Below are 27,607 nucleotides of genomic sequence, written 5' to 3'. Positions count from 1 at the left end.
GATTCTATGACACATGCTACTAGATTGTAAATGTTTAGTTCCATTAAGGGAGTTGTTCATCCAGTCCACCAGGAGGCAGCAGTCGCCTTTACATCGTGTTTGTATAAGATGATCCTGCTTCGTTTTGTTTCCTTTTTCCGTTTAGTGTGATATTTGGTATATTTTTGCGTGCCACTTTTACGCAAGTAACATCGAATTAACGAACTATGGGGCGGGGTTGAGGACGTAATGTTAATGCTGAAGTTCGTAAACTTTAACCGGCTGACTGTTAGCTTTGTTAGCTTGACATGTAGCTTAGCGAACCATTAAAGTTCTAAGTTGTATCGTCTTTGGCAATAATGTGGCATTTGTGTAGTCTAGCAAAACTATTATCGTTCAAAATAGAATATTAATTGTAAATATTTTCTGTGTAAACCACGTCTTTTGTTACCAGTTATGTAAATTAGAATAATAGTTATTTGAATTGGACTTCGTCTTTAATGGCTGCTTTAGGTTTTACTCCTGCCAGCGAGCAGGACATTTTCAGGATTGAAACTAATAGACAGTCCAGATTTGAAACGAAGACCATACTTAGTGGGGAAGAGGCTCGACAGTTTTATGAAAATTTAACTAAAGATGACACTCAAGAAGATGACACTGGTACATCACAGGGTGCAAATAAGTCAACAAATGCTAATAATGGACAGAAGTACAGAAAGTCTAATGGGAGAGTCAGGAGGCAAATCGGGGCTGATGAAACTCATCAAGTCCAGGCAGGTGATTTGGTGGAAAGAGGAGTTCGAAGTGAAGACATCCACAGGAGAGATGTAACAATAAGACAGTCGATCATCTCTGAAAGGTCTGTGGAGCTCCAGGGCCTCCGGTTGCTACGCTGTGCCCATGAGGGAGACATCACACGCCTCAAAGACCTGCTGTCAAAGGGGGCCGACATCAACTTCCAGGTACATTTACTGTTCAGGGTGCATAGAAGGAAATGACTAGTGATGACATGCTTAAACATTTTAAACTATACATTATCTCCCCTCCAGGATAATTTCTTCTGGACAGCTGTGATGTGTGCAAGCTGGTCAGGCCAAAGAGCTGCTGTGAGGATGCTGCTACAACGAGGTGCTGCCTGGGTCGGAGTCGTTGACATGCAGGGTCGGGACGCCAAGGACCTGGCACTGGCAGGTATACCTGCGCACATTTCATGAGCAACTCGTAACTTTTCTGTTTTGCAGTCTTGGTAAGGTTGTTTTTTGTTTGTTTTTGTTTGTTTTTACTAAGCGGGCCACAGTGGAGTGTTGGAGGAGTTTGAGAATTATGGAAGAAGTACAAAGAAACCACGTTATAGAAGGTTAGTAAATTCCTACATTTGTATAGTTGACACAAACTTTAATCTGTGCATTAGATGATCAGCAGTTTGGTCCTTAACTGGTGACTGAATGCAGCAGCACAACTCTTTGAGTTGTCAGTGGGTTTTGCTTAAAATTCAACTTGCCAAACCATCAGATAAAAGCTGATTCTTCTTTTTTTTTTAAGGTGAAATCATAGTATTATGCAACTATGTGTCTCCATATCAGGGCTGTGCAAACGTCAGAACTGAACTGAGAATGTCTTCAATTTCAAATCAGCTCTTGAATTTGTATTGACTTTTGAAGTGAGGTATCAAGCACAATTACAATTTTAAAATTATGAATTTTGTGCAGTCCATCTCTCTCTCTCTTAATCACTGACAAACACGTCTCTGTGTGTGTATGTATATATCAATCAATCAATCAATCAATTTTTTTATATAGCGCCAAATCACAACAAACAGTTGCCCCAAGGCGCTTTATATTGTAAGGCAAGGCCATACAATAATTATGTAAAACCCCAACGGTCAAAACGACCCCCTGTGAGCAAGCACTTGGCTACAGTGGGAAGGAAAAACTCCCTTTTAACAGGAAGAAACCTCCAGCAGAACCAGGCTCAGGGAGGGGCAGTCTTCTGCTGGGACTGGTTGGGGCTGAGGGAGAGAACCAGGAAAAAGACATGCTGTGGAGGGGAGCAGAGATCGATCACTAATGATTAAATGCAGAGTGGTGCATACAGAGCAAAAAGAAAAAGAAACAGTGCATCATGGGAACCCCCCAGCAGTCTACGTCTATAGCAGCATAACTAAGGGATGGTTCAGGGTCACCTGATCCAGCCCTAACTATAAGCTTTAGCAAAAAGGAAAGTTTTAAGCCTAATCTTAAAAGTAGAGAGGGTGTCTGTCTCCCTGATCTGAATTGGGAGCTGGTTCCACAGGAGAGGAGCCTGAAAGCTGAAGGCTCTGCCTCCCATTCTACTCTTACAAACCCTAGGAACTACAAGTAAGCCTGCAGTCTGAGAGCGAAGCGCTCTATTGGGGTAATATGGTACTACGAGGTCCCTAAGATAAGATGGGACCTGATTATTCAAAACCTTATAAGTAAGAAGAAGAATTTAAATTCTATTCTAGAATTAACAGGAAGCCAATGAAGAGAGGCCAATATGGGTGAGATATGCTCTCTCCTTCTAGTCCCCGTCAGTACTCTAGCTGCAGCATTTTGAATTAACTGAAGGCTTTTTAGGGAACTTTAGGACAACCTGATAATAATGAATTACAATAGTCCAGCCTAGAGGAAATAAATGCATGAATTAGTTTTTCAGCATCACTCTGAGACAAGACCTTTCTGATTTTAGAGATATTGCGTAAATGCAAAAAAGCAGTCCTACATATTTGTTTAATATGCACTTTGAATGACATATCCTGATCAAAAATGACTCCAAGATTTCTCACAGTATTACTAGAGGTCAGGGTAATGCCATCCAGAGTAAGGATCTGGTTAGACACCATGTTTCTAAGATTTGTGGGGCCAAGTACAATAACTTCAGTTTTATCTGAGTTTTAAAAGCAGGAAATTAGAGGTCATCCATGTCTTTATGTCTGTAAGACAATCCTGCAGTTTAGCTAATTGGTGTGTGTCCTCTGGCTTCATGGATAGATAAAGCTGGGTATCATCTGCGTAACAATGAAAATTTAAGCAATACCGTCTAATAATACTGCCTAAGGGAAGCATGTATAAAGTGAATAAAATTGGTCCTAGCACAGACCTTGTGGAACTCCATAATTAACTTTAGTCTGTGAAGAAGATTCCCCATTTACATGAACAAATTGTAATCTATTAGACAAATATGATTCAACCACCGCAGCGCAGTGCCTTTAATACCTATGGCATGCTCTAATCTCTGTAATAAAATTTTATGGTCAACAGTATCAAAAGCAGCACTGAGATCTAACAGAACAAGCACAGAGATGAGTCCACTGTCCGAGGCCATAAGAAGATCATTTGTAACCTTCACTAATGCTGTTTCTGTACTATGATGAATTCTAAAACCTGACTGAAACTCTTCAAATAGACCATTCCTCTGCAGATGATCAGTTAGCTGTTTTACAACTACCCTTTCAAGAATTTTTGAGAGAAAAGGAAGGTTGGAGATTGGCCTTAATTAGCTAAGATAGCTGGGTCAAGTGATGGCTTTTTAAGTAATGGTTTAATTACTGCCACCTTAAAAGCCTGTGGTACATAGCCAACTAACAAAGATAGATTGATCATATTTAAGATCGAAGCATTAAATAATGGTAGGGCTTCCTTGAGCAGCCTGGTAGGAATGGGGTCTAATAAACATGTTGATGGTTTGGATGAAGTAACTAATGAGAATAACTCAGACAGAACAATCGGAGAGAAAGAGTCTAACCAAATACCGGCATCACTGAAAGCAGCCAAAGATAACGATACGTCTTTGGGATGGTTATGAGTAATTTTTTCTCTAATAGTTAAAATTTTGTTAGCAAAGAAAGTCATGAAGTCATTACTAGTTAAAGTTAATGGAATACTCAGCTCAATAGAGCTCTGACTCTTTGTCAGCCTGGCTACAGTGCTGAAAAGAAACCTGGGGTTGTTTCTTATTTTCTTCAATTAGTGATGAGTAGAAAGATGTCCTAGCTTTACGAAGGGCTTTTTTATAGAGCAACAGACTCTTTTCCAGGCTAAGTGAAGATCTTCTAAATTAGTGAGACGCCATTTCCTCTCCAACTACGGGGTATCTGCTTTAAGCTACGAGTTTGTGAGTTATACCACGGAGTCAGACACTTCTGATTTAAAGCTCTCTTTTTCAGAGGAGCTACAGCATCCAAAGTTGTCTTCAATGGGATGTAAACTATTGACGAGATACTCTATCTCCCTTACAGAGTTTAGGTAGCTACTCTGCACTGTGTTGGTATATGGCATTAGAGAACATAAAGAAGGAATCATATCCTTAAACCTAGTTACAGCGCTTTCTGAAAGACTTCTAGTGTAATGAAACTTATTCCCCACTGCTGGGTAGTCCATCAGAGTAAATGTAAATGTTATTAAGAAATGATCAGACAGAAGGGAGTTATCAGGGAATACTGTTAAGTCTTCTATTTCCATACCATAAGTCAGAACAAGATCTAAGATATGATTAAAGTGGGGGTGGACTCATTTACTTTTTGAGCAAAGCCAATAGAGTCTAATAATAGATTAATGCAGTGTTGAGGCTGTCATTCTCAGCATCTGTGTGGATGTTAAAATCGCCCACTATAATTATCTTATCTGAGCTAAGCACTAAGTCAGACAAAAGGTCTGAAAATTCACAGAGAAACTCACAGTAACGACCAGGTGGACGATAGATAATAACAAATAAAACTGGTTTTGGGACTCCAATTGGATGGACAAGACTAAGAGACAAGCTTTCAAATGAATTAAAGCTCTGTCTGGGTTTTGGATTAATTAATAAGCTGAATGGAAGATTGCTGCTAATCCTCCACCCCGGCCCCGTGCTACGAGCATTCTGACAGTTAGTGTGACTCGGGGGTGTGACTCATTTAACTAACATATTCATCCTGCTGTAACAGGTTTCTGTTAGGCAGAATAAATCAATATGTTGATCAATTATTATATCATTTACCAACAGGGACTTAGAAGAGAGAGACCTAATGTTTAATAGACCACATTAACTGTTTTAGTCTGTGGTGCAGTTGAAGGTGCTATATTATTTTTTCTTTTTGAATTTTTATGCTTAATAGATTTTTGCTGGTTATTGGTAGTCTGGGAGCAGGGCACCGTCTCTACGGGGATGGGGTAATGAGGGATGGCAGGGGGAGAGAAGCTGCAGAGAGGTGTGTAAGACTACAACTCTGCTTCCTGGTCCCAACCCTGGATAGTCACGGTTTGGAGGATTTAAGAAAATTGGCCAGATTTCTAGAAATGAGAAGCTGCTCCATCCAAAGTGGGATGGCTGCCGTCTCTCCTAACAAGACCAGGTTTTCCCAGAAGCTTTGCAATTATCTATGAAGCCCACCTCATTTTTGGACACCACTCAGACAGCCAGCAATTCAAGGAGAACATGCGGCTAAACATGTCACTCCCGGTCCTGATTGGGGAGGGGCCCAGAGAAAACTACAGAGTCCGACATTGTTTTTTGCAAAGTTACACACCGATTCAATGTTAATTTTAGTGACCTCCGATTGGCGTAACCGGGTGTCATTACTGCCGACGTGAATTACAATCTTACCAAATTTACGCTTAGCCTTAGCCAGCAGTTTCAAATTTCCTTCAATTCGCCTGCTCTGGCCCCCGGAAGACAATTGACTATGGTTGCTGGTGTCGCTAACTTCACATTTCTCAAAACAGAGTCGCCAATAACCAGAGTTTGATCCTCGCGGGTGTATCGTCGAGTGGGGAAAAACGGTTAAAGATGTGAACGGGTTGGCGGTGTACACGGGGCTTCTGTTAGGGCTACGCTTCCTCCTCACAGTCACCCAGTCGGCCTGCTTTCCCGGCTGCTCGGGATCTGCCAGGGGGGAACTAACGGCGGCTAAGCTACCTTGGTCCGCACCGACTACAGGGGGCCTTGCTAGCTGTAGAATTTTCCACGTGCGGAGCGCGTCTCCAAATTCGCCCAGCCTGGCCCTCCAAAGCTACGAATAAGCTACACTTATTACAAGTACCATTACGGCTAAAGGAGGCGCGAGGAATAACTAAACATTTCACACCCAGAAGCAGAAAGTGCGGGAGAGACAGGAGAAGCCGCCATTGCTAAATCGGCTAAGAGCTAGTAGCTACGCTAAGCTAGCGGATTCCTAAAAACACGCAAAGCGAATAATGTGTAAATAATTTAGAGGTGATTCAGCAGAAGGAGTGCTTTAGTTAAGGCACGTAAAGATTACACTGGGAAACAAATCGTAATCTAGATAACTAGATCAATCTAACTGCGCAGATCAAACAGCTAACAGATACAGAAAAACACCGCTGTGCTCCGGAACAAGAAGTGATACAATACCGCAGTGAGAGCCGACCACCAGTAGAGTCAAGTAAAAAAGTAAAAAAAAAAAAAAAATAAAAAGGTAAAAAGTAAAAAGTCTTGAAAAAGACTATTAGTTCAAAGTCCAAAGCAGCAGGTAGCAGTCTCTGTGTAAACAGTCCCAACAGAGAGCCAAAATTAACAGATACAGCAAACAACCGCTGTGCTCCGGATCTGTCTGCTGCAGATAAATGGTTATTTAGAGATGTGGGAATGAGCTAGTTGTCTGCCTGGGTGGTTGTCATCTTGGACCCAAGGCAGTTCCATGGTCTCATTTGACAGGGGAACAGGTGCCCATCAGAGCAGTCAGGTGCTTCAGTAAATTCATGCAAGGGATGTTGTTCTGTCAGACACTTTTTTCGCAATAGGAAAAGTCACTTTTTTATGCTTTTATTGTGGATATACAGGAAATACAGCCACATCAGTAAACAACCACAAATCGAATGCTATAGGGAAGTTTCTTGTGATGTCAACATGTCTGCTTATGAACTGTCTACATTTGTGTTGGCTCTACTGTCATTTTGTGGGGGACACTTAAATTTCTGACTTTGGTATAGTGTCGTGTTCAGTTCATGTGCTGACTTTGCACAGGTTTGGGGTCTTGTTGAGTTTGTACTATGCAGGTCCTGTTTTAAATTGGACAAAACATGAAGGTTTTTCATTCTTGTGTTAATATGCAGGGTCTGTGAACAACTGTGTATGTCTAAGCAGAATATGAAGCTTTACACGATAAAAAATTTATAATTTTTTTGACATTAAGAGTATAGTGTGTACAAACAAGACGACATGAGGAAACTCGAGGGTGGAAAGCACTCAGACATTTTCAGTCTGAGAGGATTTTTTTTTCCTGTAACGCCTAATAATCATGTAAAAACAAGTCAGACTAGATCAGCTGATTGTGTGTGTTGCTTGTCTCCAGCAACCCCCAGCGTCTGTGGTGTGACGTGTGTTGTAACCACTTCAGCGGACGTCTGTCATCACATCTGTCTTCCACGTTGCATCAGTTCAGTTTGCGGCGTCCTCCTCCAACTCCCCACTACTGCCTCCCCCCATCCAGCGCCAGCTACAAGATGATGGTTCGTTGTGGCTGGAAACCAGGGACAGGTTTGGGTCCAGAGGGGGTGGGGCCAAACCAGCCTGTTCCAACTGTGCTAAAGAGGGATCAGGGGGGCCTTGGGTATGGACAGACAAAAAGACCCAAAGTCACTCACTTCTTAGCCAGAGATTATGACGCAGTGAAACAGCCATCGAAAGAGATGAGGGAAGGAAGAGAACAAAGAAAGCAAGAAACTAAGCAAAGGGAGGAAAAAGGTTGGAACTGGGAAAGAGATTTCCGAACTTCTTTTTATCTTTGAAATTTTGGACCGAATTACTTCACCAGAATTTTATCTTCTAAATTTAACTGAAGATCTGTCAAACCCTGACGGTTCTGAGAGAATCCCTTCAGCTGCTCCCTTGTTTTCATTTGGAGTCGCCACAGCAGATCCAAGGTGGATCTGCATGCTGATTTGGCACAGGTTTTACACCGGATGTCGTTCCTGACACAATGGAGAAATGTGGCAGGGCTGGGGTTTGAACCGGGAACCTTCCACACTGAAACCAAGCGAACTAACCATATGTCCACCACCCCTGCCCATAAACCCTGACAGTTTTTTTTTTTTTTTTTTTTTTTTTTTTTTTTTTTTTTAAATGCCTTTCATAATTTCTCCATTAAAGCTGTAAACTGTTTGTAATATGGTCATAAATGTCTTTTGTCCTTGCCCTCATTATCTTTACTGCCTCCTGACTCCATCTCAGTAAGTGTGTGTCACATTTTTCGGTGAGAGGTGAACTGTGACTGGCAGGTTTTGTATGAACAAAGTGACATTGGTTTTGTGCCGTCATTGTTACTCTGATAAATGCAGTGTGTTTAAGGTCAGAACAAGAAAAGGTCACTTTGTTTGTTTCTGTCAACTACGCTGGGAGAGTTAGACTGTCCTATTCAGCAAGGAAGTAGCTTTGTATATACTGTTTATACAGAAATGAAACTTTAAAATGCAGTGCAATTTTCTTGTGTTGGTACTTTGGTGCAATATTCTGTGTGATGACTCCCGGCCTGGTCAGAAGGTCAGCGACATCTGAAAAGTTGATATTGCATATTGTTGGAATCTAATTCTCCAGAATTTCACTTTGAAAAGCTGCAACAGAACCAATGGGACGATGTGTGCAACAGTTGCCCTCTTGGCCATGGGGGGAAACAGTGTGGCCCAGCTATTTCTATCAGTACTTTAACTTTTTTAAAGTGGTGTATCTTTGATATAGCAAAGCCTACAGTTTGTTATTCAACTCCATAAACATGAGTGAACTTTGGCTTTGTTTTTCACCTAATTCACCACACCTGCTCAGACATATAACTGCCTGGTTACGCCCACCAACATGTCATATCAACTCTGACTGTCCATATTTAGACATAAAATGTCTTATTCTGCTTTGAGTCCAAAGTGTTTGTGCCTCCGCTGCACAATGCATTTGTCATTCTAAACCAAATAAGGATTTTTAACTGTGAAATAAATGTTCTCAGCTCCTCCTTTATTTTCTGTAGTTTCAAAGCACAATCAACTAAGAGGTGTACTGAGGATCTGAAGCTACGTGCATGATATCCCTGAAATACTATTAACTGTCAGAGGTGTTGGGACAGCCTCACCACAAGGTGCATCCTCAAATACAGTCCGGTCCATCAGTTGGAGTTGGACAGTGACACAATTATTGTAATTTTGTCCCTGTACACTCACAGTTGGTGTTGAAACGATTCAGTCAGGATGTGCATGTGGTGAAGGGTTTTGCTTTATGTAAGAATCTTAACTAAATTATTGGGTTAACTTTTTTTTTACCATTTATATACGCTGTCAACAATGCCCCTCCCATTTAATTTGTGATCTTCAGAATTAGAATTAGTCCCCTCTGTCAACAGCAATTTTGGGGGGAAAAAATAAGCAAATTGTTCCATTTGTAATGCCCTGAAATGGCCAGCCAAAGGCTGCAGATATGCATGAGGGAAGCTGAAGCAAGGAGGATAAATGGCCTCTTCTCCAGAGAATCATCCAGAGTGTACTCACATCTGAAAGGAAACAATGGTTCAACAACAGACCCACCCAGAGCTCAGACGGAAAACAGGAGGTATCCGATAACGAAACCTGAAAGCAGACCACCATAATTTAAGCTTCCAGTACAAGAGCTCCGTTGTCACCAAGGCAGATATCCAGTAACATATGAAGCACGGAGAGCTATTTACCTGGCAGCACAAATGAACCAACTACAAACAGTGCCACCCTGACTAGACAATATGGTGCTGGACAGGACCCCTACAAGAGTACAACACTATCAAGTTACCATCCAATGGTCTGCCTCTATAATATGGAAGCTCCTGTCAGACATCAGTGCAACCATGTTGAGCAGGAACATGAGTCAATACAGTGCATCCGGAAAAATATTCACAGAACTTCAATTTAAAAAATTTTGTTACAGCTTTATTCCAATATGGACTACATTATTTTTTTCCTTCAAAATTCTATGCACAACACCCCATAATGACACATGAAAGTTTTTATTATTTGTTTTTGCAAATTGATTAAAAATACAACACTAAGAAATCACGTATAAAGTATTCACACCCTTTTGGTCAGTACTTTGTTGATGCACCTTTGGCAGCAATTACAGCCTGAAGTCTTCAAGTATGTTGCCATAAACTTAGCACATCTGTCTTTGGGCAGATTTGCCAATTCCTCTTTGCAGCACATCTCATGTTCCAAGAGTCCTTCAGGTACCTTTTGGCAAACTCCAGGTGGGCTGCCATGTGTCTTTTTTTTTTTTTTTTACTAAGGAGTGGCTTCTGTCTGGCCACTGCCTGATTTCAATTTCAATTTTTCAATTTATTTTCATTTATATAGCGCCAAATCAACAGAGTCGCCTCAAGGCACTTCACACAAGTAAGGTCTAACCCCCAGAGCAGCAGAGTGGTAAGGAAAAACTCCCCCTGAGGAAGCAACCTCAAGCAGACCAGACTCAAAGAGGTGACCCTCTGCTTGGGCCAGCTACAGACATAAATTACAAAACCTGATGGTGGATTGTCCTTCTGGAAGATTCTCTCTCCACAGAGGAATGCTGGAGCTTGACAGAGTGACCATTGGTTTCTTGGTCACCATCCTGACTAAGGCCCTTCTTTCCTGGATCACTCATGGACAGCCAGCTCTAGGAAGAGTACAGGTGGAGCCCCACTTTTCCATTTACAGATGATGGCGGCCACTGTGTTCATTGGGACCTTCAAAGCAGCAGAGATGTTTCTGTACCCATCCCCAGATTTGTGCATCTGAGACAATCCTGTCTCAGAGGTCTACAGAGAATTCCTTTGACTTCGTGCTTGGTTTGTGCTCTGACATGCACTGTTAACTGTGGGACCTTATATAAAGACAGGTGTGTATGTCCAATCCACTGAATTTACCCCAAGTGGACTCCAGTTAAGCTGTAGAAACATCTCAAGGTTGATCAGTGGAAAAAGCATATACCTGAGTTCAATCTTGAGGCGTCATGTACATGTAAAAAAATTAGTTTATTTACAAAATTTTGCAAAAATCTCATTCCGTTTTCACATTGTCATTATGGGGTATTGTGTGTAGAATTCTGAGGATAAAATGGGTTTCATCCATTTTGAAATGAGATTAACATAGAAAATGTAAAAAGTGAAGCACTGTGAATACTTTCCGGATGCACTGCACATGAGCAAAGTTCAGAAGGACAATGGAACCAACGTCATTGATCCATCTCACTGTGAGTTAACTTACCCAAGGCAGAACTTCAGAGATACAGGACAGTTACAAGTACCTCAATATCCCACAGACCACTGTCATGATGTGGGAAACCATGAGGATGGTCAGGCACGTACCTCCATGGGGTAGTGCAAGTGCTAAGAACACATCCAAGAGTACATCAAGAAGCTGGAACCCATGGGCAAATCGTTGAGTAACTCGGACAGTAGCAAACGGGGATACAAGATACAACCTTGAGACAAATCATGGATGACCAGACCTTTTTGTTTTCTATTTATTCACAAGTTTTTGTGCCAACAAAATGAACTTTGTATCATAAGTACGTATAGTGTTAATATTTCCACATTTGGAGTATAAGCCAAAGGTCACTGGAACAGTTATGTCTGTTTTGATACAGATCCTCCTTCTGCAAAAAGAAAATAGAAGCTTTTTTTTTCCTGTTAAAAAGAATATTGAGCCTTGAGTGATGCAACCATCTGACTTGTCGTTAGTTGCTGTTTCTCCACATTGACTGAAGCAACAGAACGCGTCATCAGCTTTAGTTTGACTGGGCCGCAGAGGTCCAAGAAGACCAATCACCATCCAGCTCCAAAGGGATCTGTGGAAGGTACAAGATCATAAAATTTGAAACAATATGTCAGTTTAACTGCACTGACATCATCGAAGAATATTACCTCTGTCTCCTCGCAGACAGAGAAGGTGTAGTTCTGCAGAACCTCCACCAAAACCAGCTTAATCAAAGCAAGAGCAAATCTCATCCCCAAAACAGTTGCTGGGTCCGCTCCAAATGGCAGGTAAGTGTACGGGTTAATATGCTGCTTGTTCTCTTTACTAAATTTGTAAGGGAAAAAAAGACCATGTATTAAGTTCACCTCCATACACTATTATACATGTAGTGTACAGTTAAATTAGTAACCAAAATCATTGTCTTGTGACTTTATTACTCCTACTCAAAGCTCTTTTGGTAACGCCAGAATGTCACCTACACTTACATCATTATTCTTAAAGAGTAGAACCAGTTTTTTTTTTTTTTTATCTCAGTTTAAATCTGTGCATAACCTTTTTAAGAAATCTACAACAAACACTGGTGATTGACAACCTGTCGGTTTGAATTCTTCGGGATCTGGCCACACCTCAGGGTCTCGGTGAAGAGCGTAGACTGGAACCATAATAATCATGCCCTTTGGGATTGTGATTCCCTCAGCCTTAACAGTTTCTTTGGTGACAACGGTCTGTACGAGCAGCTACAGGATACAACCTTAACACACATCAAGATGCTGTGAAGTACCACTTTATCTCAGGAAATATCCAACCAGTGTTCCACCAAATAAAGAATAATGTCCTAATGCTTTGTGGGAAGACTGAGTCTAAGGTAGACAAGTAGAACATTTGGGTAAAAATTGCAAGTTGAGTTTGCTTGTAAAATATACTTTCATTTACATTTTTAGGTTTGGTGTTGCTGTCAGTACAGCAGTGGGTGACAAACTCAGGAACAATCCCTCTGCCAAGAGGGTAAATGAAATATTCGTAAAAGAAACTTGACTACTCTCTATGGGTTAGCATACAAACATGATTATCCTATGTGCATCCATGTTTTCCCAAGCAAATGCACTGGAGTGCATTTAGACAAAAATAGAAACTCGGAATTGTCAACTTCCGACTTTATAATGGACCGCAGCATTACTACTACGACTTCATGTTACATTAAGAACTTTGCAACTTATTAATTAAAGTACTCTGATAATGTTGACATGAGTCAGAAAATAGTTATTACCCTCAGAGACTCGCTGACCACGGCTGTCGAGGTACTCCATCTGCATCAGAGCTTCGTATTGAACGGGGGCCTACAAAGGTATCGGTGACATTTTGATTAAACTCTGTTCTCATTATGAAAAATGTTGATTACCAGAATCGTCTGGTCTACATTGTTGGGGAAAGTAGCATCTATCTCCTCATGCACACGGCTCAAAACATCTGGATGTCTTGCCAAATTGTAGGCCAAAAGCACAAGAGTTTTGGCACTTGTCTCATAACCAGCAAACACAAACATTACTGTTTGAGATAAAATCTCATGATCAGAGAGACCTGAAAAATAGCAAATAGGCAGGGAGCGAGAGATAAGAGTTAAAAATATGGGCAGTTTGAATTTATTAATCTGTTAGGGATATACGAGCTGATTACCCGTCCCAGCGCAGGTTGATTCAGAGACTGAAATGAAAATTTCATCTTCACCAGCAAAGCTATCACCTCCCACCTATCCCAGATTCCAGAGAACTGTCAGGGCGTAATGAAAGCTGGCCTCAAGAAGAGAAAGCTGCCTCAAGAAGAGACAGCTGCTACTACGACTACTACTACTACTATGCTACTGCTACTTGTAAAAATGAGGAGGTAAAATGTTCAAAGGAAAAAAGAAGAGATAGAAAAGTATGATGCCAACTTTTTAGCACATACATGCCGTGATCATGCAACACAAAATATCCTCTCCCTTTACTAAAACTACTGCTATTAAGTGCTCAATAGCCTATGTCACACCCCATATGTCACTGTATGGGTGCTAATTTTGAGGTGCCATTTGGACAAGAGAGGGACATACGCTCACACATACTGTTGTCATCTTATACATATAGTGTATATATAACTAACTGCTACATCTCTTCAGATGATCGCCGTGTTCTATTTCTCCATGTTGACTGTTTGGTTTGGCATTCGTGGCCTCTGAGATGAAACTTGAGATCTACCTTCGACATTCACTGGCTTTCAGCCACGTGATAAATGAACTCTGTTGCTTTGACTGATTAATTAATGCTTTATGGCTTCCTTTTGTGCCCACATATGCTGCTTCATTCCAGATAATGATTAGCAGGTTTTATAGCAAACATCATCGTTGTTGTTGCCGGATGCGAGGTAGCCGGGTATCGTTGGCTTTCGTCTGATTGTTATATGAGCTTGAAGATGATTCACATATTCTGCCTTTGACAAGAGCACACCATCACACTTCCACAGGTGCTTGTTTACTTGGTAAATCAAGTTGGCAACCTTTTTAAAGACCACGTTGATCTGAGCATACTTGCTACATTCATCCTTGAACTTCATAGTTGAATGTGGCAAGTTATAAGATCCTTCCCGAATGGAGTTCCTCCATTCTGCATGATTCACAGTTTCTTCTTCCCACTACTGCACATCTATTGTAAAGCTTTCACATTTCCTTAGATGATCCTTAAACTTTTACCTAGGCTTGCATTGTGGGCATTTGATTGCCTTCAGCTCTCCATAGCAAAAATTCTTTCTGGAGCCTGGTATCCTTCGTTCTCCTCAATTTGTCCAACCCAACCCATCTGGTAAGGATTGTCATTGCTTCAATACTCTGGCATTGAGACCTTGGAGGACAACAGTATCTGGGAACTAGTGATTGCCACTTGATGTTGAGAATGTACCTCTGGCAACTTTGTGGAATCGTTCAAACCATTGGAAATGTCTCCTTTTGCATTGTCCAGGTCTCAGAAGAATATAGCATATGTCAGGATGTAGGTTTTATATTCATTGTTGTCTGATGGTAATATCGGACCAAACTTTAACGTTCCAGTTAGCCAAATGTAACACTTGCCTTCTGAACGTGTGAAAATATGATTCAAATTATATGAAATACTACCTGAAAATTGATTGGAAAAAATGCTGGCGTACCCACAATGCATATGGTTGGTGTGTGTGCGTGTGTGCGCGCATGCTCAGTGTCACCTGGTGTTCTGGTTTTCACTCTTATGGTCATTGTCTTTCTGGAATTCATCAAATATTGAAGCCAGTCTCGATGAATCTGCAAACACGTCAAGAACGGTAGCGGTTATTTTGCACTTGTTCTTGTTTCTCTTCGTCCCGACCCCAAGAGGACAGGGTACTGCAAATGCATGTGTACATTTGTGTATAGATTTTTATGATTGCTCAAATTGCATTTTTTCATCAAAACAAGAGTGTCATTGTGCCTGTCTTATTTTAACAAAGTCAAAATTGGGTTTAGATCTTGAATGTAGAAATGGCCTAAAGGATTCATTGCTTTTAAATGGTTGGTCTATTTTCAACATTTTCATATCAACATTTGAGTCTGGTGTTATTTGCCCCATTCTTAAATAAAATAAGCATCATCCTGTTGTTTGAGGTAGTCTGGAGATTGAGTGGATGAACTATTTCCAAGCAAGCGCGGACATTCCACATGGTTTCAAAGGAAAACATTGACGACCAGTAGTTCATCTATAATATATGTGCAACAACCTGTGCTTTCATACAAAAATGCATTACAAACTAATCACACACTTCAGCATTTCACAGAAAAAGTAACCTCTTGCCTGTGCAACAGTTTTTTTTACTAACTTAGAAGTGCTGCAGATGCTGAGTCTCGGATCTTCAATTCATTCAGGAGTTTCAGGCCACCTGAAACAGCTGCACATTACCGTTCCATACTTGCACAGTCGTGCATGGCGGTCAGGGAACACGTCACACATAACAGCTGCAATACGAGTAGACGTTAAATGAGATCATATTCGCATACTCGCTAATCCAACTGTCACAGGAACATCCAGTATTATGTCAGTTTTGTCGGCTGATTCTGTGCATGCATGTGGTCTGTTCACACAGATCTATTCACTCGCAAGAAAATACTGTGTGCCTGGTGTGTTCTGATTTTAAGGGAGTGACAGGAGACACTAATGTATTGCTATTATGTAGAACACGGCCATGACTGATGAACCGTATCTATCCAACCCTTTTTACACCCAGATTTGTGTCAAGTTTTCACGCCTTCCAAATAGTAAATACAGTTTGTCCAAAAACATTTGCGCAACTTGTGCACCTGCGATCAAGATAGGGCCCCTGGTTTATGTATGTTACAGTTGATATTTTTCATGAAATGTATCAAATTTTGATCACACTTAATTAATTTAATTTAATTAGCTTATAATGCGCCAAATCACAGCAAAAGCCGTCTCAAGTCGCCTTACATAAAACAAGTCAACATAAAATTGAATAAACAATTAAAAATGACTAAAAAATTCAAATACATAAATAAAAACAAAAGTAAAAAAATAAAACAAATAAAAATAAAAACTATCCATAAGAAAGAGAATAAAATAGGTTTTGAGTCTTGACTTAAAAATGTCCACGGACTCAGACTGCCTCACGGTCACAGGAAGACTGTTCCACAGGGTGGGTGCACGATACGAAAAGGCTCTTGACCTGCTGACTTCTTCTTCACCCTGGGAACACAGAGAAGTCCCACATCCTGTGACCGCAAAGCCCGGGCCGACACGTAGAGTTCCACCAGATCAGCCAGATAAGATGGCGCCAGTCCATGAACAACCTTATAAGTCACTAACAAAACCTTAAAATCTGCTCTCACAGAGACAGGGAGCCAGTGCAAAGATGCCAAAATGGGTGTGATATGTTCAGACCTTCTGCTACGTGTTAGAAGTCTGGCGGCAGCGTTCTGAACCAGCTGAAGACCCCTAATGCTTGACTGTGGTAACCCTGAAAATAGAACATTACAGTAATCTAGTCTAGAAGAAACAAAAGCATGAATCAGGGTCTCAGCATCAGCCATGGACAGGATGGGGCGGATTCTCGCTATATTTCTCAGATGGAAAAAAGCAGTCCTAGTAACATCCCTGATGTGGAGATCAAAAGACAACGTGGGATCAAAAATTACCCCAAGGTTCCTCATTTTGTCCATATGATGTATGACACAGGAACCCAGGCTGAGCGCCAGCTGGTCAAACTGATGCCAATGTCTCGCTGGACCAAGAACCATCATTTCAGTCTTATCAGAGTTTAAAAGTAGTAAGTTACTAGACATCCAACTTCTCACTGATAGAAGACAGTCCTCCAGGGATTTTATGGGAGTGAGATTTCCCGCAGTTATCAGTATGTACAACTGAGTATCATCAGCATAACAATGAAAGGCAATCCCAAAACTCCGCAGTATACGCCCATTGGTGCCACATACAGGGAGAAAAGCAAGGGGCCTAAAACAGATCCCTGTGGAACTCCAAATCTCATGTCAGCAAGGTCAGAGTGCCATTATACAAGACACATTGAGAACGACTGGACAGATATGACGTCAACCAGGCAAGGGCACTTCCAGTAATCCTAAAAAAATTCTCCAACCTACTGAGCAAAATATGATGATCCACGGTATCAAACGCAGCACTGAGATCTAACAACACCAAAACCGTAGTGGTGTCTGAATCCATTGCTCGCAGAAGATCATTCACAACTTAATGAGCGCTGTCTCTGTGGAGTGATATTTCCTAAAAGCAGACTGCAGCAGCTCAAAAAGATCATTCTCAGTAAGGTGGTCTATGAGCTGCCGTGAAACCACCTTTTCTAAAATTTTGGAACAGAATCATAGATTTGATATCGGCCTCTAATTTTTCAATACACTAGGGTCAAGATTAGATTTCTTAAGTAATGGTTTAATCACTGCTGATTTAAACATTTTGGAACAGATCCAGAGGTTAATGACAGATTAATAATTTCCAGCACAGTCGGCCCAAGACAGTCGGCCCAAGACACACTTAAATGTGTCTTGTGCTGCTGTATTTCAGGAAACAAAAAGTCACAAAAAAATTGTTACATATAATACCTATGGTGATATCATGCAGACCAGAAATGGTTTTGTATGATACCAAACCTACACTGTAGAACCATTCCAAAAATCAGCTAGTGGTACAGCTTGCAATGTATTGAGTTTTAAAATTTAGCCTGATTCTTCTTTAAAAAACAAAACAAACATGTTTTAGTCTTTTTAACTGAATATAAAACTTTTTAAACATAGGTGACTTTGTAATGATCCAAGGATGATATAACCGGTAGAAGCATTGTGAATAATCATATGCATTTATGAGGATAAATGAGGCGCCCATGAGCAAGGCCAACAATCTGCAGTCGCTTTATGTGTGCACATGTGCTTGTGATTTGTGCAGACCGTATCTGGGTTCTTGATGCGTTCTTTAACCTTCTCCAGAACCATTTCAAAGAAGGCAACCGAAGACTTAGGAAAGAGTGAGAACCCCAGGATCTCTAAGACGGGAAGAAGGAATGGAAGCACACCTGAGACACCAAAGGGGTGAGAATTCTAATTAGAAGTCATTAACATTGTCAGTATGCTCTATTCTTCTAATTTGTGGATTCAGAAAAGTGAAAAGAAAGGTGGGTACAGAAAACAGCATTTTTACCCTGAAGAATGAAAAGCTTTTTGTTGAATTTGAACAGCTTGTTGGCATGGGTAATGTAGGGACTTGAAGGGTTGTTCATGGAGTCTATATCCACACCAAGTGCAAAACTAGCCATCACATCCATAGCACAGGGTCCAAAGAAGCTGAAACACAGACGCATTCAGCCTGATGTATACTAATACTATATGTGTCAACATTATTTTTCAAGTACTGCATGTGATTGTTAAAACAGTGCAAAGCAATTGAATGTGAAACATTTATTTCTAAACATACTGTAAATTCTCTCAGTAATTATAAGAATGCAAACATAAATTGGCTCAAAGAGAAATCCAGCAGGGTTATGATCATAATCAAAGGACAGTGGCTGTTAATAAGTGTGCGTGTGCGTGCCTGCATGTTGTTTGTACAACTTACTCTTTGATACTGATTATGTCACCCGCCTGCACCTTGGACCTCAGTCTGTCTGTCAGCTTGCGAGTGGTGTTTCATAATGGTGAACATCTTCCAAAAAGGAATCCACAGTGAGCAGAATTATGAGGAACGTGAACAGCAGCGTCTTTATGTCGAGTCATTAGTATTCATACCTCTTTAATACGACCGGAGTTGAATGTGGGAGAGAGCGTTTTACGAATTTGCTTCCAGGTATCGTCCTCGGCAATAGATACTGAATCATAGAGGTCCCCATTTAGACGTAAATTCTAAAGGAGAAGATGTGTGAATAGTTTGAGTTTATAATGTACAAACATGTAACTTAGGCAGCCAGGGGAAGCTGAATTAACTGCAGTATTTAGCATTGTGGGTTTTTTGTTTGAGGGCAGCACAGTGGCTTAGTGGTTAGCACTGTTGCCTCACAGCAAGAAGGTCATGGGGTCGATTCCCACCTGTGACTTTTCTGTATGGAGTTTGTATGTCCTCCCACATCCAAAGACATGTAGGTTCGGTTGAATGGAAAACTTTAAATTGTCCGTATGTGTGCATGCGGATGTGAATGTGTGTTTGTCTGTATGTGGCACTGTGACAGACTGGCGTCCTGTCTAGGGTGAACCCCGCGTCACACCCTACGACTGCTGGGATAGGCTCCAGCTCCCCGTGACCCTTAAATGGAGTAAGCGGTTGAAGGTGAGTGAGTGGTTCTTGCGTGTGATGCTTTTATTTATTTAGGGGCGTGTCCTAAGACAGCGTCAGACACTGACAACCCATTAATGGACTTGTTTGCCTCGTTTATGAGAGATGTCAGGCAGTGCAGTGTCACTGTGGTTAACACTCTTGTGTCACAACAGCAGGTCGTGGGTTCATATCTCACCCAGTGCACAGCTTCCTAGTGCATCTGGAGCAGTATCAAGAACGGGATCTGACCTCAACCTTCACCAGATCAATATGCAGATCCACCGTGGTGCCAAATGGGAGTAGCCAAAAGAAAACAAAGTCAAGCTACCCACTGTGCAGGGCTGGTGGACAAGCGGTTTACTGTGCTTGTTTCCATTGTGGAAGGTTCCCAGTTCAAGACCACCCTGCCCATTCTCCATGTAATGTGGAGTTGCGTCAGGAAGGGTATCCGGTGTAAAATGTGCCAAATCAACATGCACATCCTCCTCTGATGTGCTTTGGTGACCCCAACTGTAAACAAGGGCGAAGGCGAAGACACTTACTCATCAAAATAGCCACCACTTCCGCATTTATTAATATTAGTTTCTCAATGGTGTTCGCACAACCACAACACCATTTCACTAGCAGCAGCAGACCACTGCCCCTTACAACAATACAGTACATTTTTCCATTATTTTAGCTGTTGCATTTTTTTTTCCACTGCTGAATAATACGGTATGCATCTGATGTTGGGCTAAAAAAATCTTATATTCACAATAAATCAGCTGCATGTGAGGGTAATGTTATTTTTATGCACAAGGTTGTGGGGATTTTGTTTTGTTTCTTTGGCTAAATGTGAGTACAAACATGGAATTTAGTAATCGATTGGAGTCATCTGTACCTTTAGAAGCATATCATAGTAAATTAGACACATTCAACAAGTTAAAGACTCTTGATTGTGAATTTTAATGAATTGCTCATTTCTTTTGGCTTGTCCTGTTTTGACTTGGTGTTGATTTGCAGGCAGTTTGTCAGACGATCCCCAAAAATTGAATTCAAGTTGAAAACAGGTGCATGCTCTATAGCATTAGGTTTGTTTGTTTATTTATTTACTCATTTATTAACAGTAAACTGAGGAAGAACATTTAGCAACAGTATTGTGTGTTCTCACCCAGCGGTTAGTGAAGTAGGTGAAACACTCCTTCACCAGAATGACTTTCAACATGTCAGGTTCCATCACAGCCAGTATGGGCTCCTGAACTCGTAGGACCTAGACATTTTCACAAACGTAGGAAATTACACTGAAATTACTGTCAGATGTTCAAATCTACAATGGTTTTTTGTTTGTTTGTTTTTTTTACATTGGATAATGTGATAAGTACAAGCGACCAGCCATTAGGTACACCTGTTCCAAACAATACCTTCCACACAAATATATACATAAAATACATCAAAGTACTTTTGAGCACTAGACTCAGTCTAAATATTTAAAATGCTTTTAAACTCACCCCCATATTCTTCCGTACTTTTGAAAGCAGACGTGGTCATCTTTGTAGTAAATCTGGTAAGAGTAAGGAGGGAACAAATTCATTATTATCTACCAACAATATGGGATTGAAATGAGTAACAGAGTACATCCATATTTCATTTCATTTCATTCATTTAATTTCATTCAGTTCCAACCACACAACCAAAAATCATTCCAAAAGAAAACATAACAAACGTAACAATACACCTGAATGAAAGGGGGTAGAAAGAAGCGAACTTATATTATCTACCCCTTTTTACAGAAGATTAACTTCCAAATTAAATAATAATCACATTATTAACATTACAATCAGAATATCTACAAAAGGAAAATAAAAATAAACAGTAATAAAAATATACATGCTGTTTCATTATTACAACATCAGGTCGTATTTCTGAATTATATTAATTTTAACTGCCTTTTTAAATATATTGCTTGATTTAGCTTCTTTAATTTCCTTGTTCAGATTATTCCATAAACTGACTCCCTTGACAGAAATGCAACGTTCCTTCAATTTAGTTCTGAATCTTGGTTTGTTAAATATCTCTGTTCCTTTTAAGTTGTACTGGCTTTCTCTTTTTTCGAAATTGTTCTGGATGTTAGTTGGTAGTATTTTTTTGTGAGCCTTAAACATTGTCTGGAGAATAGTGTAATCAACCAGGTCATGAAATTTCAACAAATGTAACTGCAGGAATATTGGACTCGTGTATTCTCTATAATGCCTCCGACTAATTAACCTTATTGCTCTTTTCTGTAAAATGAAAAGTGAATGTGTAAATGTTTTGCAGGCATTTCCCCATATTTCAATACAGTAGGACAGATGTGGAACAATCATAGAACAGTATAATATATAGTCCTTTCTCATCTAATATCTCTTTTACTTTGTGTAGTATAGCAATCATTTTTAATAATTTATTCTTTGTATAGTTAATATGTGATTTCCAACTCAGGTTCTCATCAATCATGACACCCAGAAATTTTGTTTCCGTCACTCTTTTAATTTCTACACCATCTATAATAATTGGGGTATTCATACTTTTATCTCTATTACTAAATATCATAAAATTAGTTTTGTCAAAGTTAAGCGATAATTTATTAATGTCAAGCCATGTTTTTATTCCCATGAATTCTTTTTTGACTACTCTCAACACATGTTGTAAATTTTTACCAGAATAGAAAAATGTGGTATCATCAGCAAACAGAATACAATGTAACATCTTAGATACATTAACAATATCATTGACATACAGTGTAAAAAGTTTTGGTCCAAGGACCGACCCCTGAGGTACCCCACAGGTAACACTTAATAATCCAGATCTTACGTCGTTTACCTGTACAAACTGTTTTCTGTTGACTAGATAGCTTGATACCCATTTGTGAGCAACCCCTCTGATTCCACATTTATTTAATTTTTGAAGAAGTAAAGTATGGTCAACGGTATCCAAAGCTTTTTTGAAGTCCACAAAAATGCACACAAAAAAATCCTTATTGTCTATTGCAGTGTATATTTCTTCAGTTAGTTCCATAATTGCCATGGCTGTAGAGTGACTAGTTCGAAAACCATACTGATTATTACTTAGAATGTTATATTTATCAAGGAACTTATCCAATCGATTTAGAAATAATTTCTCTAATATCTTGGAAAATTGTGGAAGCAAGGAAACTGGTCTGTAATTAGAAAAAAACATGTTTATGCCCACTTTTATATAGTTGAATTACCTTAGCTGTTTTCATGCTATCAGGAAATGTTCCTGTTGAAAATGACAGATTACAAATATAAGTAAATGGTACAATGACTGATTCAATAATGTTCTTAACTAGAAACATGTCTTGATCATGACAATCTGTTGATCTCTTGCTTGCACAACCTCCAACAATGTTCAGTATTTCTTCCTCTTCAACCTTGCCAAGAAAGATGCTGTTCACATTGTCCACAATTAGACTTCCAACTGCAGTTATCACCCTTTGTTTTTGGAATATTAGCCGCTAAATTTGGGCCCACCCTTACAAAAAAATCATTAAAACTATTCACTATTTTTTGTCTTATCTTGTATGCATACATTTTCTTTCACAAAATAATTTGGAATCACTGGTTTCTCTTTGTGATTTTTTTTTATTACATTATTAATTACTCTCCATGTAGCTCTTATGTTTTTCCTATTTTTATCAAGTAATTTACCATAATATTCCTTTTTGTGCTTTTTTATTATCTCTACTCGTTTATTTTTATACCGCTTATATCTAACCTCATCATCTCGTGACCTTGATTTTAAGTAACATTTATATAAATTATTTTTCTTTTTGCAGGCATTTCTTAACCCTTTAGTCATCCATGGTTTGTCAACAGCATCCCTCCTGGCAAAATTCATCAGTTTACAGTTTTTATGATACAACATTGTGAAAATTTTCATAAATGCATCATATGCTTCATTGACATCATTTACAAATATTCCATCCCAATTCTGGTTTTTAAGGTCTTCCTTTAGTGCCTGTAATGCTTTTTCGGATCCGTCTCTGACTTTTATTTTTATTGGTGGTTTCCTTAATATTATAGCAGTTTTTTTCATATATAGCAAACACAGGTAAGTGATCACTCACATCCGTTATTAAGATTCCGCTCACTACTTTTCCAACGATTATATTAGTAAATATATTGTCAATTATAGTCTCACTCTGAGATGTGATTCTTGTTGGTTTTGATATCATTGGAACTAGACCCAAACTAAACATTGTATCAGTAAAAACATCAAAAGAGTGAAGTCCACTGTCCATATCGATGTTGAAATCACCACACAAAAACACTTCTTTGGCTTGGATTTGGTCAAACAGTTCTGTTATAATGTCAATGAATGACTCTACCTTAGTTCCTGGTGCTCTATAGACACAGCTCACAAGTACATTTTTTGATTTCTCGTTTACTATTTCCACAGTTATAATTTCCATTATATTATCAACCACTGATGTCATATTGCTAATGACTTTGCACCTCACGGATGAGTTGATATAGAAAGCTACCCCCCCACCTCTTTTATTTTTTCTATTTACATTATATAAATCATGTCCTTCGATCTGAAGTTCATCTAACTCATCATTCTTTATCCAGGTTTCAGACACAGCAATTATAGTAAAATTGTCTTTAAACTGTTTTAAGTAATCTTCTGTTTTAGATAAATTACAATTTAAACTTCTGCTATTAAAGTGAATAATGGATAGGTTACCCTTCATCATTATCTTATTCATAAACTGCTCGTCAGTATAATAATCACAGTTATTACTTTCAAGGATTGATAAATTGTGATCTGTATCCCTATCTATGTTGTATATCTTGTCATCTAAATCCTCTACTATCATATGTGACCATGTTTTAGTGTAAATATCACTCTCCATCAATCACAGAATTCTTGTCAATGATACTCCCTGAATACTGAGCATGTTCTCATTTATATTAATCAAGTTCTTTTAGTTCTCTTATCATAATCACCTTTGCTTCCTGTGGTGTTCCCTTCAGTCGGATCATTACTTTGCAGTTTCTTGTACACGTTGCTTGAATTTTGTTCAGTCTCAGGAACCTTGCCTGTCTGGCAATTTCAGCATTCTTTTTTGTTAGATGTTCATTTATGTACACACCAGTTCCTTTCAGATATTTTGCTTGTCTCAACAGGTCAATTTTATGCTTTTGATTCACAAAATGAACCACAATTGCTGGTTTTCTCTTTTATATTAAGTTAGCTATGTATTAAAATCCAGTACTTTTTGTAAGCTTTCTTAAAAGGACATATACTTGCAAGGACATATACTTTGCACATCCCTGTCATATAAATTTCATCAGCGAGAAGTCTTCAAGTGGTAACCTTACGTTATTTGATAAGGATGTGCACTGACAACTTGGCAACCATGTGGCTCGAAACCGATAAAACTAATCATGTGGTAAATAAAAAATAGCATAGCAATAATAATAAACAAGAGTCATCAAGAGATGACATATCCCCCCGGTTACCACAAATCAGTAATACAAAGTACACTTGAGATATCGCGCTAACAAATGTGCCGATGACAATATCTTGAATATCTCGCTGTGACCTTGAAATTGACCCCAAGGTCACTGTAATCGACTGGTGTCAGGTGGATCAGCCAAGTACACCCTTCTGCTAAATATGAATGAAATTATTCAACTGGTTCTTGAGATATCGCACTAACAAGCAAAAACGGACAGACAGACGGACATACTGATCACTATATGGGGGATAAAAAGTAATAGTCTGTGTTCTATGTTAGCATGTTGGTATTGAGAATGCTGGGTTATTTAATACACTTCTGATCATCATGTGCCCAAACTTGACCATTTTAAACTTTGATCCCTGTGACCTTGACCTTTGCTAAAACAAACCTTTAAGGGCAATTCTGGTGTTAACTGTCATCCACTTGTCAGGTTTGGTGAAAATTGGCCAAATGAAATGGAAGGAGGAGTGGAACAAATAGACAGATAAACCAAAACTATTGACAAAAACAAACCCATTAAAGGCAAATTCTAGGATCATCTTCCAAACACACGGCGGAAATTGACCCAGACACCGCGTAGGAGTGTTGGAACAAAGACAAACACTTCTTAACTTCATTGTTGTGGTGGCATTCCCTCGGTGCCAAAGAAGATTATCGATTGGTCAGTTACTGGAGAGCATGGTGGAATTGATCTAGAGATGCCTGTGTGTGGATTTGTTAAACGTGGGAATGTCATTGCACGCCGACAAGCACACGGTCCTTGACAGATCCTTAGCCTGGCCCAACGGCTGGGGAATCCCAGATGATCAGGATCTTTGGGTTACAAGTCATCACCTTTTCTGCCTGATCCACCATCAAGGACTACTTGTTTCGCCAGAGACCCGTTAGCCATCTTGTGTTCAGGGTTCTTATTGAGCCTTCACGGTTACTCTAGCGTCCGCGGGGCACACAAGGTCCCCATCGTATTTCAGCCCAACAGGCAATCCCCTACTTGATCCGTTACCCAGGTGTCACAGCGCAGACAAAGTGGGTTGGATTTTGACTCCCTCTCAAATGATAGAACTGGATGGTAAAGAGCGTTGCCACCTTCGAGTGCGCCTTTTTTTGATAGCATCATTGTTTTCTAAATCAGTCCTTTTAGTAAATATTAATGACTTGAAGGGTTTGACAAAGATTTGCATACTTTGCTGTGCTTGCCAATTGTGCCAAAGTACATCACTGGCTTCCGACCAGGGATTCCCATCTTGTCAAATATTCCATAAGGTCCAGTATCTGTACCTGGACAGAAGAGAAAGTGTTACTGTAAGTCATTTACTTAAAGCCAGATGAATGAAAGTTTAGTAATTTCACTGAAGCTTGTTTTTGCCTCGAGAGTTATTTCACTGCTTGATGTCATATTCTTACACAATAAATAAGCAGACAGAAGTAACCAGCAGAGTCCATGTTTCTGCAGAGAAGAACGGCAAAATGTCCATGATGTTGTCTTCCTGAGGAAGTCACCCTTTTTTTTTTTTTTGTTCTCATGCTGTGCAGTGGGCTGGGTCTCTTTGTGTGCTGGTACATAATGCTGCATTCCTGTTACCATGAAATGTAGGATTTTTTTCCCTTTTAAAACATACCTGGGTTTAACCACAATTGGAGTAAAATTATAATTTTTGGAGATTATACTACACTGTGTGCACCTGTGCTTTCCAGCCACTTTCGAAAGAGAAAAATGTATGTTGCATTGACATTTTTGACAAAAGTTTCTCTGACTTCCTTCCGACTGCTGCAGTGTGTTTCAAGATATGAGGTTGGACATTTTCAAGTTGCCATGAATGCAACAGATGAACTATGCCTCATTTGGCAACAAATTGCTTCCTTTTTTTTCTAGAAGCTGATGGTGGAGTTTTAAAAATCTCTCATACACCTTTTAAATGCTCTGTAGTTTTAAATCTTTTTTTTCCTGGATAAAATAATAATAGTGCACACATCTCTTAAAGAGACGGGTGTATTGATATTAGGCTATTCCATCTGATTCAGACAATTTTACTGATTTAAAGTGTTTTACAACATAACACATTCACACACTGGATTCAGGCAGCTGTCATGATACACATCTGGAGCAACTTGAGGATGAAGGACCTTCAGCTGTAGTAATGAGATTAGTAACCGGTGGCCCGATGACCGTCCAGTCATAGGTTCAAGCCTGCTGCTCTGTCCTTTTGGCTGCTGCTTCATCGTGAGTTCATTTGGCTCACTTTTTTGTTGTTTGATCATCTGGCTTCCCGACATATGATGTCACTAATTTTTATCCTCACATCAGTTCATATTGTTAACCATTAAACTATTAATTCCTACTTCATACATACATACCTACATATTTACATATACAAATACTCATTAAATTTTTTTTTCCCATTTCTGTTTTCATGTTTCCTTTTTTGTGAATATTTACAAATAAAATAAATGAAGGTAATCAATACTAAATTAAATAAATGCTTTCCTAATGATTATACCCTGACTATATACCCATACTCTGCACATATAATATACCTACACACACATATGAATCCAGGTATATTAAAATGTCTTTACAAAGTGCCTTTGTAATAATAAAA

At 39.5% G+C, this 27,607-nt stretch overlaps 1 protein-coding gene and 1 pseudogene across 1 annotated transcript; one reads left to right on the top strand and one right to left on the bottom strand.

The window, feature by feature from the left end:
• The first annotated feature begins 140 nt into the window (after positions 1-140).
• On the top strand, positions 141-7,914 carry gpank1 (G patch domain and ankyrin repeats 1). The gene is made up of 4 exons (XM_034188193.1): positions 141-941; positions 1,029-1,170; positions 1,267-1,336; positions 7,292-7,914. The coding sequence occupies exons 1-4, from the start codon at positions 480-482 to the stop codon at positions 7,725-7,727; spliced, it is 1,110 nt and encodes a 369-aa protein (XP_034044084.1). The 5' UTR covers positions 141-479; the 3' UTR covers positions 7,728-7,914.
• Positions 7,915-11,495: 3,581 nt separating this feature from the next.
• Positions 11,496-26,502, bottom strand: LOC117525829 (annotated as a pseudogene).
• Positions 26,503-27,607: the final 1,105 nt, after the last annotated feature.

The sequence above is a fragment of the Thalassophryne amazonica genome, chromosome 15 (genome assembly GCF_902500255.1).
Source record: "Thalassophryne amazonica chromosome 15, fThaAma1.1, whole genome shotgun sequence".
NCBI lineage: Eukaryota > Metazoa > Chordata > Actinopteri > Batrachoidiformes > Batrachoididae > Thalassophryne > Thalassophryne amazonica.
The sequence above is the reverse complement of the archived record's forward strand: the minus strand, read 5'-3'. Positions and strand labels throughout refer to the sequence as shown.

Excerpts from the sequence above, each read along its gene's own strand:
- gpank1 (XM_034188193.1), top strand. The coding sequence starts at position 480 with ATGGCTGCTTTAGGTTTTACTCCTGCCAGCGAGCAGGACATTTTCAGG. Across the intron at positions 1,171-1,266 it reads CAAGGACCTGGCACTGGCAG|CGGGCCACAGTGGAGTGTTG; the intron begins GTATACCTGCGC and ends GTTTTTACTAAG. Across the intron at positions 1,337-7,291 it reads AAGAAACCACGTTATAGAAG|CAACCCCCAGCGTCTGTGGT; the intron begins GTTAGTAAATTC and ends GCTTGTCTCCAG.